This window comes from Mesocricetus auratus, unplaced genomic scaffold (assembly GCF_017639785.1).
Source record: "Mesocricetus auratus isolate SY011 unplaced genomic scaffold, BCM_Maur_2.0 Super-Scaffold_100025, whole genome shotgun sequence".
NCBI lineage: Eukaryota > Metazoa > Chordata > Mammalia > Rodentia > Cricetidae > Mesocricetus > Mesocricetus auratus.
In genome coordinates, this window is record NW_024429206.1 from 15,427,503 (window position 1) to 15,443,398 (window position 15,896).

The 15,896-nt window shown below is 46.6% G+C and overlaps 1 protein-coding gene across 2 annotated transcripts; it reads left to right on the forward strand.

The window, feature by feature from the left end:
- Nucleotides 1–7,361: 7,361 nt before the first annotated feature.
- Tmed2 (transmembrane p24 trafficking protein 2) lies at nt 7,362–15,010 on the forward strand. Of its 2 annotated transcripts, XM_040731402.1 has the most exons (5): nt 7,362–7,636; nt 9,638–9,830; nt 10,189–10,209; nt 12,652–12,759; nt 13,606–15,010. In XM_040731402.1, the coding sequence occupies exons 1-5, from the start codon at nt 7,457–7,459 to the stop codon at nt 13,728–13,730; spliced, it is 627 nt and encodes a 208-aa protein (XP_040587336.1). In that variant the 5' UTR covers nt 7,362–7,456; the 3' UTR covers nt 13,731–15,010. The 2 variants fall into 2 exon arrangements, with proteins under 2 accessions (XP_040587336.1, XP_005080675.1); XM_005080618.4 differs by lacking the exon at nt 10,189–10,209 and having other exon boundaries at nt 7,364–7,636.
- The last annotated feature ends 886 nt before the right edge of the window (nt 15,011–15,896 follow it).

Below are 15,896 nucleotides of genomic sequence, written 5' to 3' on the forward strand. Positions count from 1 at the left end.
TGGTGCTCTGCCCCGTCTTTACAATTTTTTAAAATTTTATTTATTTATTATTTTGGTTTTTCGAGACAGGGTTTCTCTGTATTGTTTTGGAGGCTGTCCTGGAATTAGCTCTGTAGACCAGGCTGGCCTCAAACTCACAGAGATCTGCCTGCCTCTGCCTCCCAAGTGCTGGGATTAAAGGCGTGTGCCACCAACGCCCGACCTCTACAATTTTATTAAGGTAAACCATGCACCTATTCAGGAAGGCAAATATATTCTCCTGTCAACAGGGACCACACATGGGCATCAGCAGCTTGTCTACTCTTAGGCCTAGCTTGGTGGAGAGATCAGAGAAGGCTTCCTGGAGGAGGAGGGCCTTGGGTGCAGAATAAAAGGCAGAGCTCACCAACCACCTGTGAAGTTTGTGTAAAGTCTCTTGCTGGGTGTTCATCAGTCAGCTTAGGTGGAACCAGGGCAGGCTGGCAACAGAGGGAAATGATCAGAGGGAGTTGGATAGTTACCGTGGTAACCAACAGACCGTAAGCTATTCATCAAGCAGGGTGAGCTGGGTGTGGTAGCATACACCTGCAAAGCCAGCACTGCAGTGACGGAGGCTGGAGGACTGGGAGGGGTGTGTGGTAGGGGGAAGCCAGTCAAGGTCTTGACTAGTGATCTAGCAAGGTCAGAGGGTAAGGGCAGTTGCCAGCAGCTCTTGCGACTGGGGTTCCATCCCCAGGACCACAGGAGAAGGACAGGATTGACTCTGGAAAGGGTCCTCTGACCATCGCAAGCTCGGATGCAGATGGTCACATGTGTGTTTACACACAAGAATTAACAATTTGAAATCTCGGTGAGGTCCTGTGCTTAGAACACAAGAGACAGGCAGATAGATCTCTGTGGGGGCTTCAGGTCAGCAAGGACTACATAGTAGGACCCTCGCTCGACAGGTGGTAGTGGTACACACCCTTAATCCCCAGCACTGAGGAGGCAGAGGCCGGAAGGATCTCTGATTCTGTGTGTGTGTGTGTGTGTGTGTGTGTGTGTTTCTCTGTGTAGCCCTGGGCAGCTGCACAGAGAAACCCTGTTTCAAAAAAAGAAACAGTAGCAGCAACAATAATAACAACAACAAACAAACACAAAAAGCCTAGCTCAGGAAAAGGGGAAGGGTTGGTGCTGTGCTGGAGAGGTGTCAGCAGTTAAGAACACTCACTGTTCTTCTGGAGAGTTCTGCGGTTTGATTCCCTCTGCCTACCTATATGGCAGCTCACAACTCTCTGTAACTCCAGTTCCAGGGGGTCCAACGTATTCTTGTCTCTGATCTCCAAGGTACATGTGGTACACAGACATATATACAAGCAAAATACTTATAAAATAAGTCAATCCAAAATTTATTTATTTATATATTTTTTTGTGTGTTTTCTGAGACAGGGTTCCTCTGTGTAGCTTTGTAGACCATGCTGGCCTTGAACTCACAGAGATTCCCTGCCTCTGCCTCCCAAGTGCTGGGATTGAGGGCATGAGCCACCACTGCCTGGCCCCCAATTTTTTTTAATTAAATAAAAATAGAGGCTGAAGAGATAGCTCAGCTGTTAAGTGTGCATACTTTTCTTGCAGAGAACCCAAGTTTCTCAGCAGCCATCAGGTGGCTCTCAGATGCCTGTTACTACTTCAAGGTCATTCTGTACCTTCTTCTGGTCCCCCAAATCATCTGCAGATACACACTCATACATAAAAATAATCTGTATGGCCTTTTCTAGTCTTGGTTGTTTGTGCTTATAATCCTCACACTTGGAGATAAAGACAGGAGGTTCACGAGTTAAAAGCTGGGGATGGAGGGCTAGCTCAGTAAAGGAATCTGCCGAAAATCTGAGTTTATCCCCAGGACCCACAAGGTGAAAGGAAAGAGTCCATCCCTGCAAGTTGTTCTCTGACCACAACACAGGCACATATGGTTACTCTCACACACACTATACACATACACACACACACACACACACATACACACACACACACATAAAATTTGAGGTGTGATGGCACACCTTTCATGTCAGTACTTGGGTGTCAGAGGCAGGCTGATCTCTGTGAGTTTGAGACCAACCTTGTCTACAGAGCAAGTTCCAGGACAACTAGGGCTATACAGAGAAATCCTGTCTTAAAACGTCACCCTTTATTTTGTGAGATCCTGTCTCAAAAGTATGTTTATTTTTTTAGACCTGGCATGGTGGCACATGCCTTTAACACCAGCACTCGGGAGGCAGAGGTAGGTGGATCTCTGTGTGTTTGAGGCCAGCTTGGTCTGCATAGTGGGTTCCAGGCTAGCCAGTGTAACCTTAGTCTTTCTTTGGACCACCAACTCCAGAATAATGACATAGTGACTTCTTATTAATTATGGAAGCTTGGCTTTAGCTTAGGTTTCTTCCCAACTAGCTTCTTTTTTTTTTTTTTTTTTTTTTTTTTTTTTTGGTTTTTCAAGACAGGGTTTCTCTGTGGCTTTGGAGGCTGTCCTGGAACTCACTTTGTAGACCAGGCTGGCCTCGAACTCACAGAGATCCGCCTGCCTCTGCCTCCCGAGTGCTGGGATTAAAGGCGTGCGCCACCAACGCCCGGCCCCAACTAGCTTCTAATACTTAAGTTAACATATTAATCTATGTTCATGGCTCTTTAACCTAAGTACTGTACATCTGACTTCCTCTGAATCTGGCTGGCCAATCTCCTGTGTCTCATATTCTTTCTCAGAGTGCCTATCTCTCCCAGGAAGTCCCACCTATCCTCTCCTGCCTAGCTATTGGCCATTCAGCTCTTTATTAAACCAATCAGAAGGTGCCTTATGCAGGAGAGGAAGGACAGAGACACAATTTCACACAATATACAAAAAGATATTCCAACAAGCCAGGGATTCATAACAAGACCCTGATTCAAAAAGGTCCTTTCTTGAGTTGTTAGATGGCTCAAGGGGTAGGTGCTTGCCACCAAGCTTGAGGACCTGAGGAGTTCTAGCCCCAGGACTTAAATGGTAGGAGAGAATTAACTCCCCAGCATTGTCTGCTGCCTGTCACATGCTTGGTGTACACATCCCTTCCTGACAAATAGACAATTTACAAACTCCTCCTTGCAAAGGTCTTCTTCTTCTTTGGTTTTTGGCCTCTTAAATAAAGACTAGGCCTTAGAAGAATAATCGCCTCCATGGAGTCTTTACAAACCTCAATCCAGCTGTGGGGGGTGGGGGAGAAGAAAGATTTGTGCTAGCCACAGGAGTGGTATTGCACAGAAGAAAACTCCCCAGATGGCGTGGGGAGAAGACTCCAGGCCAGTGTGGGACCCCTCCCCCCATTCATAGCCATGGGAAAGAGCCACAGACAGGTGACACACCACAAGATACCCTGCGAACAGGCCAGCTGAAGGGGAGCACAGATTCCCTGGCGGAAGAGAAGTCACTGCTTCCTGGAAACTCTGGCCACAGGACTCTGAGAGACTGAAGAAGGGCTGGCGAGCCGACTGTGGAACCTGACTATACCAAGCGGGCTGCAACCACGGGGCTTTTCCAGCACCGACGGCTCTCAACCGGCAGCCGCAGCCGAAGGACCAGAAATAGGTTCGAGCTTGAATAATCTACCACTCCCACTCACGACGCCCTCTTCACAGCCCATGGCGGCTGCAGCCGCTCTGCATCCCTTCTCTTTTCTATCCCCTCCTCCCCCTCCTTCCTGAGCCTCGCTCTTCTCTACCTCCTCCAAGCCCTCTGCTGCCTGCCTTGCCCAGCTCCTCTTACTCTTCCCTCCCACGTCTACTGGTGATCCTCCTCCAACCCTTCCTCCCTCTTCTTCAGGCTGGAAGAGCAGAAATCCCATCCCACTTCAACGCCGCCCGCCGCGGTGTCTGACAAATATCCAAAGCCCATTGCTCTTCAAGGACTGCCTGGAAGGTCCTGGGCTCACCCTCCCTCTTCGGTCGCCTTCATCACGGCCTTGCATTTCACACCCAAGATCCAGTTGTCAGTTACAGAATGCAAAAGGGCAGAGCCTCACGCTGCATTGCTGAGTGCAATGGAGAAAGCGGGCCAGTCTAGATACTCACTTCCCCTGGGGCCCAGAATTCAACTCTTAGCTTGGAACTTAATGGGAGTGAGCAAAGAATGACACTAACAGCTTTACTCAAAATGGTGCAAAGCTGGACATAAGTGAAATGTTCATTGTCAGCAGAAGGGATTGACAAATTCCTCCAATGAAGTACTATGCAGCAGTGAAAAATACCACAATTCTGCTGTGCAATAATATATATATAACTGCCTTATATAATAAGCTCACAGCCGCCGGGCGTTGGTGGCGCACGCCTTTAATCCCAGCACTCGGGAGGCAGAGGCAGGTGGATCTCTGTCTATAAAGCGAGTTCCAGGACAGCTTCCAAGACAATACAGAGAAACCCTGTCTCGAAAAACCAAAAAAAAAAAGCTCACAGCCTACCTTTGTTGTGTTTTCCCAAGACACTAAATTTTCCCATTTGAAATCCTGGATGGGGGCTGGAGAGATGGCTCAGAGGTTAAGAGCACAGACTGCTCTTCCAGAGGTCCTGAGTTCAATTCCCAGCAACCACATGGTGGCTCACAACCATCCATAATGAGATCTGGTGTCCTTTAATGGCATGTAGACATACATGGAGGCAGGAAGTTATATTCATAATAAATAAATAAATCTCAAAAAAATAATGAAATCTACATGGGTGACATTAGAATAGCGTTTAATGTCTTCCAAATTAAAAATTAGCATTAAAAATTAATATTGAATTTCTACATGAAAACAAACTTGTCATGATAGCAAACTTGTCCCTGTGTGCTTTTCTAAAGAGCTGAGCTTCTGGGGAAAGAAGGACCTGTGTGGGGCTGAAAGGTGGAGGAAGGAGCATTGATTGTCCAAGAGACACTGTCACCAGAGCTCTACCTCACTCTTGTCTCCTAAAGTGGGAAACTGCTGCCCCCTATTGCTTACTGCTCCCTCCGTCCTTCCCTCTGCCCTTCCCTCTGTCCCTGCCTCCCTCTCTCTGTAAAAAATAAAATCAATGAGATTTGCGAGGCTTGCTGTGCTGTCCCATTTTACAGACCAGGAAACTGGGGCTTAGAGCACTGGCGGAAACTAGTTACAGTCACAGAGCTATGTGCAAAAGCGGGTCTGTGTGCCAGACTCACTGTCCCCAGGTTTGTCCAATGAGCTCACACATGTGACAAGGGGAAGTCTTTAGGTCTTAGGTGGCCCTGAGGGGGCAGCATACATAAGGCTAGCCTTCTCAAGGCAAGCAAGTAGTTGTATTTTCAGTGAGAACAAATGTTTACTGCAAATACAGAGGGCTGGAGGCTGAACAACATCCAGTAGCCAGAGGTGGAGAGATGGTTCAGTGGTTAAGGGCGCTGACTGCTCTTCCAGAAGACCTGGGTTGTTCAGTTCCCAGCAACCACATTGTTGTGCCCAAGTTGCAAAGCCCCCAGAAACCACCAGGAAGACCCACTAAACTGCAAAAGCAAGGTTTAATGATTGTTCATCCAACCATGACAGGGACTCCGTCTAGCAAGCTGAGGCAGCAGCCTCCAGAGGGAGTGAGGTTCTCTGTCTACTGCTAGGTTTTAAAGACAAAAGTTACAGGGTTGCATCAGTAGGTACGGGTTGGTTTCTGATTGGTTGACATTTGGGAACAATCAGAATTTCTCAAAGTCATATTTTGGCATGAAATACTTGTGTACCAATTATTTTCACTGGTCAGTGCTGAGAGGGAATATTCTGTGGTCTCTGTGCCATTGTCTTATTACTTGCAGGTGACCTGTTGCACATAGATACCAATAGTTTTCAGAACTATATCCTGGAGACTACAGGGGAGGTTTTAGTACCCCCTGGAGTTTCTTTTGTGGCCAAACAGTTTCCAGGAACCAAGCATCTAGGAGGCGGGGGGGGGTGAGGCGGGGGGAGGTGGGGGGTGTCAGGGGTGGGGGTGGGGACGATGGTCTCTGGAGTTTCTTTGTGTTCAGTTTTGGCTCTAGACTCAGGGAGGCCAGAGGATCTGCAGTTTCCTTGTATCAGAGGCCTACATGTCTCTTCTGTAGCCTGTCATGGCTGCTACAGCAGGGGCTGAGTGAGGCTCTGGTCTCTTTATTTTTAAATTATTAGAAGTGCAGCCCTTGAGTTTAGTTTACCCCTTTCAACATGGCAGTGTACAAGAGTCTGTAACTGGGTTCCAGGGATCTGACACACACAGACATACATGTAGGTACAGTACCAACACACAAACAATAAGTAAATAAATTGTTCTTAAAAATTCAGTGTCAAGCTGGGCAGTGGTGTCGCACGCCTTCAATCCCATCACTTGGGAGGCAGAGACAAGCAGATCTCTTTGAGTTCAAAGCCAGCCTGGAGTACCAAGTGAGTTCCAGAACAGCCAGGACTGTTACAAAGAGATACCTTGTCTCAAAATAACTAACTAACTAACTAAAATCAAGTCAGTAATGAAGAGATGATATTTAAATCGGGGATGAGCAGTCTGTCAGTAGGCAATTGGACAATACCAAGTGGGGGCCAGGGCTGGCAGCCATCTTGGAACAATACTGGGAGGACTGTAATTTTGGGGAATCTGAACAAGGCAAAATTTTGTTTTGCAATATCATGTACATGGGTATTTTTAGAAAGGTTCATTTTTATTCCTTTAACTTTGTGTGTGTGCCTGGGGATAAGTATGATCACGTGAGTACAGTGGCCCTTAGAGGCCAGAGGACAAAGCACTGCCCCTCAGGGGTTCTCAAAAGGATGGTGTGTGGGTTAAGAACATTAAGCACTCCCCGGTCTAGATAAGCAGGGTGATGGGAAGCTAACAAAAGCAACACAAAAATTGGAGTTCTCATTTTTAGCACCCACTCCCTCCCTCCCATAGGCTCCTAAAACTGCATTGTAACGGGCAGGGGAAACCCCTAGACTATTGCTTTCTGAGTAAGTCCATGTGATCCTTATTTGTTGCTATTATGCTTTAAATCTGATGTGCTTGGGGGTGTTTTTTCTGGATATGTGTCTGTATGTAACGTGTGGCCCATGGGGGCCCGAAGAAGGCGTTGGATCCCCTGGAATTGGATGTGAGTCACCATGTGAGCGCTAGGACTCGAACTCGGGTTCTCAGCAAAAGCCAACAGCACTTCCAACAGCGCAGCACCTTTTCTGCAGCCACAGAGCACATGCTCATTAGTTTAAATGTCGAAGGGCTGGAGCCGATGGGTTTTTGGCTCTTAGGGCTTGCCGTCCAGTCTCAGGATCCATCTTGTCCCTCGGCAGCCGCCGTCCGCCCGTTACGTGGCAGCTGTCGGTTCCGGCCAATCAGCGGCGCCCGCATCAGCCCCCTCGGGAGGCGCAGCCGGAAGGGGCGGAGCTGAGGCGGCGGCGGCTGAGGCGGCAGTGGTGGCGGCGGCTCCGGAGGCCGCAGTCCGCGTCCCGGCTTCGGCCCGTGCCGCACCATGGTGACGCTCGCAGAGCTGTTGGTGCTTCTGGCTGCGCTGCTGGCGACGGCCTCGGGCTACTTCGTCAGCATCGACGCGCACGCAGAAGAGTGCTTCTTCGAGCGGGTCACCTCGGGCACCAAGATGGGCCTCATCTTCGAGGTGGCGGAGGGCGGCTTCCTGGACATCGACGTGGAGGTGCGGGCGCGCTGCCCGCTGTCCGGGCGGCGCCGTTCGGCTGCTCGGGGGTTGGCGAGTCCCGGGTCGTGCGCGGGGCCTGAGCGGGAGGGACCGCGTTCGCCAGGGCGCGGGGCCGGGGAGGGGCATCGCCGCCGCCCGTCGCGCAGCCCCCCGACGGGCCCTACCCGCGCGGCCTGGAAAGCGCTCGACTTTCCGAGCGCCTTCGGGCTCCGCTCGTAACTTGGGCGCGGGCTGGCCTCTCTCTTCGCTTTGTCCCGCGACGGCCGCGTGTCAGCTGGCGCGGGAGCGGCTCAGCGCCGTCCGCCTCGGTCCTCGAGGACTCGCGTGCGGCGTGGCGCGGAAATAAACTTTGAAAAAGTAGATCGGAAGCAGTGGAGTAGCGCTAAGGCTTTGGCAGAAACCGGCTTAACTTCCTACCCGCTTTCTTACGCAAGCGGCCAGATCTGTCTCACGAGAGAAGATGCGCTGGGGTCACTCATCTCAGGAGCGAGGATTTCAGCGAAGTGTTTAGGAAACCCTTATTTGGAGAATAGTGATGACTTGCCGGATTTTTTGAAACAGGGTTGCATTATGTAGCTCATGCAGGCATGAAACTCTTGTCTTCTGAGGGATGGGGATTAAGGGCGTTCTCTGCCGTGTCCCGACAATTTACTGCATTAAAGAGGGGGAAAAAAAAAAACAAAAAACCAACATTACCAGATACAAGAGTTGTAATTTGCTTGTTAGTATTCCTGACTGGGTGTAAAGATTGTTCTTTTGATAGTGAATGATAATAGAGCTGAACAAAACCCGAGTACAAGTGGTACCCCAAAGTTTGGAGGCCTCTTGGATTTAGATATAGATGAGTTCTTCCAGTTTCCCAAGTTTGGCAGGTGACTGGCTCTAAGAGGCAGGCTTGGACTAGGGAGATGTCTCAGCAGTTATGAATACTTGCTATTCTCCCAGAGTTCAGTGTAGGGGTCCAGCTGAAGCTGGGACTCCAGCTCCGGGGCATGGCAAATCCTCTTTTGGCACCTGCGTGCATGTACACATACACATACTTTCCCTCTTCCTCTCTCTTCTCTCATCTCCAACTTGGTGCCTCTTCCCTAATCCTTACAGGCTTGTCAGATAAATTACATCCCTTTGTTGTTTGGCAGTAACCACAAAAAACAAAACAAAAACAACAAGAAAACTACTCATTTTGGTAAGATGTGATAAGGCACACCTTTATTTTATCTTGGTACAACTGATAAGTTGTATTTGTATGGCAAATAAGTATCAACAGTCAGCACAAGTCTACACAACACCTGTGTGGCACACTGCAGTGGTGGCTTCACAGCAGTGCAGTGGTTGTGCTTGGTGGCCTCTGGCAGGAGGGAGCCTAGTGGCTATTGGGGTGGGGCCTCAGTTGGAAGGGCTCCCATCTTCTGCAGGAGAATCACCAGGCTGGGCACCCTTTACCTCCCCAGCACTGTAGACCAAGGCAGCTTGGACTAGTAATGAGACCCTATCTCAAAACAGAAGTAAGATTTCTCATTTTGGAAAGTTTTCTTACTGTAGTCAGTTTCTTTCCTTTTTTTTCCCCTCAAGACAGGATTTCTCTGTAGCTTTGGAGCCTGTCCTGGAGCTCACTCTGTAGACCAGACTGACCTCCAACTCACAGAGATCCACCTGCCTCTGCCTCCTGAGTGCTGGGATAAAATGCATGCACTACCAACTGTGGTTGGCCTTGTAGTGGCTTTTGCCGGAGGAGCTGGCACAGTTGGGGGCCATACCTGAGTTGGCAGGTTTCTGTTTATGACAGGTGACATTTCCCTTGGACAGATAATACCTAAAGGCAGTCATAGTGGAGAGGTGCTCTTGGTGATTAGGTGGGAGAATTGGTGCCCAAAGTGTAGGCTATGGCTACTGCAGGGGACCTAATCAAGTGCCCGTCTAGTGGATTTTTTCCTGCTGAAGGATGCTACTTAGGATCTTAAATATTTGTCAAATGTTCTGTTTCTCTCCTGCCTCCAGATCACAGGACCAGACAATAAAGGAATCTATAAAGGAGATCGGGAGTCCAGCGGAAAGTACACCTTCGCAGCCCACATGGATGGGACATATAAGTTCTGCTTTAGTAATAGGATGTCCACCATGACTCCAAAGATAGTAATGTTCACCATTGACATTGGGGAGGCTCCCAAAGGACAGGACATGGAGACAGAAGGTGAGATGTCACTTACGACGAAGAGGTCACTTCAATTCATTACTCTCACCCATCTGAGTACAGTGTGTGTGATTTTTAAAATTTCATTTCCAGATTGATTCATTGTATTTAAAAACAAAATTCATGAGAAAGTGCATGTAAACTTGTCATTAGCCAGTTTCTGGAAGTTACTGTTTGTTTTCAGTGGTTTGATTGTCCTTCTGGCGGCCATGAGGTCACTGTGTGTGCTCTTGTACACCTCTAGGCTCCATGTGTCTGGAGTCTGTTAATTTGCTAATGCTGGGGCCCACATTTACCTCTGTTTACATTTGCAGACATGCTGTGCTAGTCTAGCTAATGTGCTCACACTTTCCTCTAGGTGGTGGAGACTCCTGGGATGGTATGTCATTGGCTACTTTTATTTTATTTTTGTTTTTTGACAGCATCCTGTTTTTTGTTTTGCATCCTGATACCTAATTTCTGAATCCTTTTCTCTAACTTGGGTTTGCTGGCATGAAAATGATGTTTGTTTTCTCTTCTTAAAATCCCCTGCAATTAATGACATTACTTTTGGTAAATTTGAAGATTTGGTTAACAGGTACAGGTTGGATTACTTTAGCTTGATAGGTATGGTAACCATGACTGACACTTGTGTGTGACTTTGCCTAAAGTAAATGCCAAAGGGTGCAAAGGCTCAACTAACTGCACAAGACCAAGTGTTACTAAACAACACTTTCAAGAGGCATCCTTGTCTAGGCTTCCTTACTGCTAAGGTTTCTAGTGTGGAGAAACACTGTGCAAGAGTTTCTCAGAGCTCCTGACGAGAAGTTTGGTTTGGCTGAATGTTCATGCATACTCACTATTTTTTGCTTCATTAGTATTTTATTATTGTTTTTTGGGATTTTTTGGGTGTTGGGGATGGAATAGGAGTTTGTTAATGGCAGGCGAGCACAGTTCCACTGAGCTGCTCCTTTTTTTGGGGGGGGGGGTTTTACAAGACAGGGTTTCTCTGTTTTTGGAGGCTGTTGGTCCAGCCTGGCCTCGAACTCACAGAGATCCGCCTGCCTCTGCCTCCCGAGTGCTGGGATTAAAGGCGTGTGCCACCAATGCCTGGCTCTGGAGACATTTTTTATTTTATGGTCAAAGTACCTCTCCTAAGAAACCCCATTTAAAAGATTTCAGGTAGTGCTTGGGCTCCAGAGGCTGCTGAGGGTTGATTGGACATTTGGCCTAGCCCTTCATCGTAGAGGCCATGGTTTGAAAAACCTGAGGGTTACCCTTAGTAAACTGGAATCTCATCTGAGGCTGAATTCTGGGTAGCAACAAGTGTTTGTGTTTTTTTTTTTTTTCCTTTTTAGCAAAGTAACTTGATTATAGAGGATGCTTGGGGTGGTCAAGGTGTTTCATGGCTCAAGTGTGGGGACCTGAGTTTGATCCTTGGAACTCACATGGTGGAGAGGTTATTTTGACCTCTAAATGCCCCTTCCAAAGCTCCATACAGAATGAAAATAAATGAGTCCCTGGTTGAGAACCCAAACCACTCAGGCTTTTTTTTTTTTTTTTTTTTTTTTTTTGCTTTTGTTTTTACGAGACAGGGTTTCTCTGTATTGTTTTGGAGACTGTCCTGGAACTCACTCTGTAGACCAGGCTGGTCTCGAACTCAAAGAGATCTGCCTGCCTCTGCCCGGCTTTAGGCTTGTTGTTACATATGCATGCTCCTGTACTTTGTATTCAAACGTTCAGGGAGCATTATGAGGCTGGTTAGTTTTTTCCTGAGTGGTGTTAAGTTATGTGCTCTACGTAGTTAAAAACCTGTTTCGTTGCTAAATTAACATCGGAGTTGTATGATTTTTTTTTTTTTTGAGATGGGAGTCTCTCTGTGTACCCCTGGCTGTGCTAGAACTTTGTAGACCAGGCTGGTTTCGAACTCACAGAAGTCTGCTTGCCTCTACTTTCTGAGTGCTGGGATTAAAGGCATACACCACCATTGCCTGCAAGTTACGTGGTTCTTAAAGTAGATTTCTATATTAGTTTAAAAATTATTTTTTTAAGGCTTTTTGTTGCTGTTCATTTGCTCTGGTTTGTGGTTTTGTTTTTTTGTCATTAGTAGAGTGAGCTAGAAAGAATTCCTTAGGAGTAATTGTTCTCTAGTAGGTAAGCATTGTATAGTTTGTTCTCTGCTCAGAAATAGTGTGAGTTCTATGCTGGGAATGGACATTTAAAAATATTCTGGCCGGGCATTGGTGTCGAACACCTTTAACCCAGCACTCGGGAGGCAGAGGCAGGCGGATCTCTGTGAGTTCCAGACCAGCCTGGTCTACAGAGTGAGTTCCAGGACAGTCTCCAAAGCTACACAGAGAAACCCTGTCTCGAAAAACAAAAAAAATTCTGAAAAGCTCATGGCACACACCTTTAACTCCAGCACTCAGGGGAGAGAGACAAAGTCAGACAGATCTTTGTGAGTACAAGGCCAGTCTGGTCTACATAGTGAGTTCCAGGATAGCCAGGACAATGTCTCAAAAAAAAAAAAAAAAGCTCTGAAAGGTAGGAGGTACATGTCTTCAATGTACCCCCTACCTCCACTTGGGAGGTGGAGGATGGAGGGTCAGGAGTGTGTGGCCTTGGCTGTCTTGTGAACTTGCAGCGAGGCTGGGCTCAAAAACAGCAAGACCAAAGGAATAGCTCTCGCGGATTAAATTGTCGTATGTGATTCAAATAGTTGCTTGAGCTCTCTAAAACTAGCAGCTTTTGTGTGTCTTCTCTGAGGGACATTTGATGGAACTAGTATTTCTCAAAAAGAGATGACTAAATGTGTGCTCACCTGTCGCCCAACCCTCCATAGCTCATCAGAACAAGCTAGAAGAAATGATCAATGAGCTGGCAGTGGCGATGACAGCTGTGAAGCACGAACAGGAGTACATGGAAGTCCGGGAGAGGATACACAGAGCCAGTAAGTGAGGGGCTCCTGGCAGTGCTGACTTTGACTTTAGAGTTACACTGAAGGATGCTCTGTGAGACACGCGTTTGTTGAGCATTGTATTAGGTTGGTGTATTCCTGGGGCATCACTATATACCAGAAATGTTTGTGTGTGTGTGTGATGTTTACGTTTGTTTGCTTTTTGTTTTTTGCGATAAGGTCTCTATGTAACCCTGGCTGCCCTGGAACTTACTATATAGACCAGGCTGGCCTCAAACTTAAGAGCACCACTTGCCTCTGCCTCCTATGTGTTAGGATTAAATGTGTGCATTTCCATGCCCGGCTAGTATAAGCTTTTTTTTTTTTTTTTTTTTTGGTTTTTCGAGACAGGGTTTCTCTGTGGCTTTGGAGGCTGTCCTGGAACGCTCTCTTGTAGACCAGGCTGGTCTCGAACTCACAGAGACCCTCCTGCCTCTGCCTCCCAAGTGCTGGGATTAAAGGCGTGTGCCACCACCTCCTGGCTTTCTTTTTATTTATTCATTATTTATTTATTTACTTATTTGTGTGTGTATGTATTTTTTTTTTTGAGACACTTTTGTATACAGTGTTCAGCCTGCATGTATGCCTATATGCCAGGAGAGGGCACCAGCTCTCATTACAGATGTTTGTGAGCCACCATGTGGGTGCTGGGAATTGAACTCAACCTCTGGGCCATCTCTGCAGCCCTTCTAAAGGTCATTTTCTAGTCTCTGGTCTGAGTGGGTGAAGTGACCTGAGCTCTGGGTGGCGTGCTACATAGAGATTGTGAGGCAAACTCCTGTGCTGCTTTTGGGGCTGCTGTTAAAGTGTGTTTGTTTATTTGTTTGTTTGCCTCCACAGTCAACGACAACACAAACAGCAGAGTCGTCCTTTGGTCCTTCTTCGAAGCTCTTGTTCTAGTTGCCATGACATTGGGACAGATCTACTACCTGAAGAGATTTTTTGAAGTCCGGAGGGTTGTTTAAATGGCCTTTTCCTGTTGGTCCCAAATTCATGATTCAGTTGTTTACCAAACACCTTGGTCATAATAATGTCATTAGTTTATACATTTTTATTTTCTGACCGTTCATGACTTATGTTTCTTTGTGATTAATTGGTGTTGGGGAAACCTGCTTAGGAAAGTTAAAGTGAAAATTTGGCATTTCATTGGCCTCTGATTCTTACTTGAATGCTGCCCATTATATAGGTCCTTCCAAGAGTTCAGAGGCTAATAATGCTGTATGGGTCTTTGTGCTTTCACCTTTGGTTTTCATAATAAAAGGCAGTTTGTTCAGGAAGTAGCCCACAGCCTGACTGCAGTCTAGGGAGCCCCTCATCTGTGGTTCATTATCAGAGGTTCATTTTGTTGAGTCATTACAGCAACAGTAATCTAAGTTGACCCTTCTGGTCCAGCCTCAGGGCCGAGCAACCTGATTGGAGGAAGGTATGTTAATGTGGGCATTCATACTTTCTCTTGAGTCTGCTTTAAACTACAGACTCATCCCAATACTGTCCCCCTAAAGTTTTATATGGAAGCTTAGAATTCAATCACCTCTATTGGAATTGACACAGCAGCTGATAACTTAGAAGTCTGTGGAAGCCAGTGTTTTGGGTGTTGGAACAGACTGCTCTCCCTTCTGTGCTGCATAGTCTGTCCGTTGTTGGCACTTAGGAAGAGCGAATTTGCTCAAGTGGAAGCCTGGATTTCTCATGCCAAAGGGTTAAGCCTTTTGGATTGCTTGCAGTGATAGGCAACCAAGTGGCCTTGGGGCCCTGGTCTCCAGTGTCAGCACTAGGGTTTTATTTGTCCTCTGGTGTCTTTCTTTTTTGACACATCAGTTCTGTTTATAGAAAATGAAGAGACTCTCTCTGATGATGGGTTTAATGAAAGTTGCTCTGCTTTGCATATGGGCGATCCAGGATTATGTGGTGACTGATGTCTGGTAGCTACCTGGATATTTTATTTTCCATTTTGAATCTTGCAAGGGGAAAACTACAAGTAACAAGTTTTGTAAAGTTAATTTAAATTTGTTAATAGATTTTCATGTTCAGGACAAATAATTTTTCAACCCTGGATGACTATCCTTGCAACAGTCTGTTGGTAAGGTGACTTTCACATTAGGACAGCTGTTGCATGCCAATTTTTTTTTTGTGTGTGTGTGTATGAAAACACTTCAGAATTGAATTAAAAGATGTAAACTTACAATTGGTTGTGTATCTAATATGCCCCAGGTTCAGTAAATAAACAATTCTTTTTAAAAAGTCAGTATTCTGTGCTTTATATTAATGCTGTAACTTACAGTTTTTGTTAAATACAATTTCATTTTCTTCAGATGCGATAAGCCTGTGAGTATAGACAGTTGTGTATGTTGCTTTTATGTTTGCACACAAGGGTAGTGAAGGAGAATACCATTTTAAGTCAAGTGTGGTGGCTTTAATCCCAGCTCTCCAGAGGCTGAGCAAGTGGATCTGAGTTTGAATCCAGATTGGCCTACATGTGAGTTCCAGGACAGCCAGGGTTACACAGAAACCCTGTCTCAAAAGACAAAAACCCTCACCAAAACTAAAAAGTTACTGTTTTATCCTGTGTGGTTTCTTTGGGTCAGTGTTAAAAATTTTGTGGGTGGAGAAAGTCACTTTTAAATTATTTTTACTTAAGCACATAGTTTCTGGATATAGGAAAATAGGGTGGAGGGAGATGAAGCGAGTTGCTCAAGGCTTGTAGAGAAGGAAAGGCGGAGCCAGAGCCAGCGCTCCCACAGAGATGCTTCCCTTCACAGAGCGGCTAATAAGTATACAGACTTGGGAAATATTTTAAGCTCAGCAAAGCAGGAATACCGCATAAGGTAAATAGCTGCTTGATTTCCTGCTGGCCTTAACAGATTGCACTCTGTGGTAGTTGCAGAAGTTTTTTTTGAGGATGCAATGAGGCCCTTTTGTTCATTTGTGTCACAAGTTTGTCATCTATCTGCTACGTTTAGTAACTAACGCTGGTGACAAAAGCCCCCACTGTTGATTTGCTTTGGGGACTGAATCTACTAAATGCACACACTAAAAGTCCGAGTTGGGGCAAACAGGCATTCTGCTGATCAGGGAGTGGCCGCTGAGATGACTTTTCTGCAGGCTGAAGGGGGTCGGGAAGAGAGCGGTGA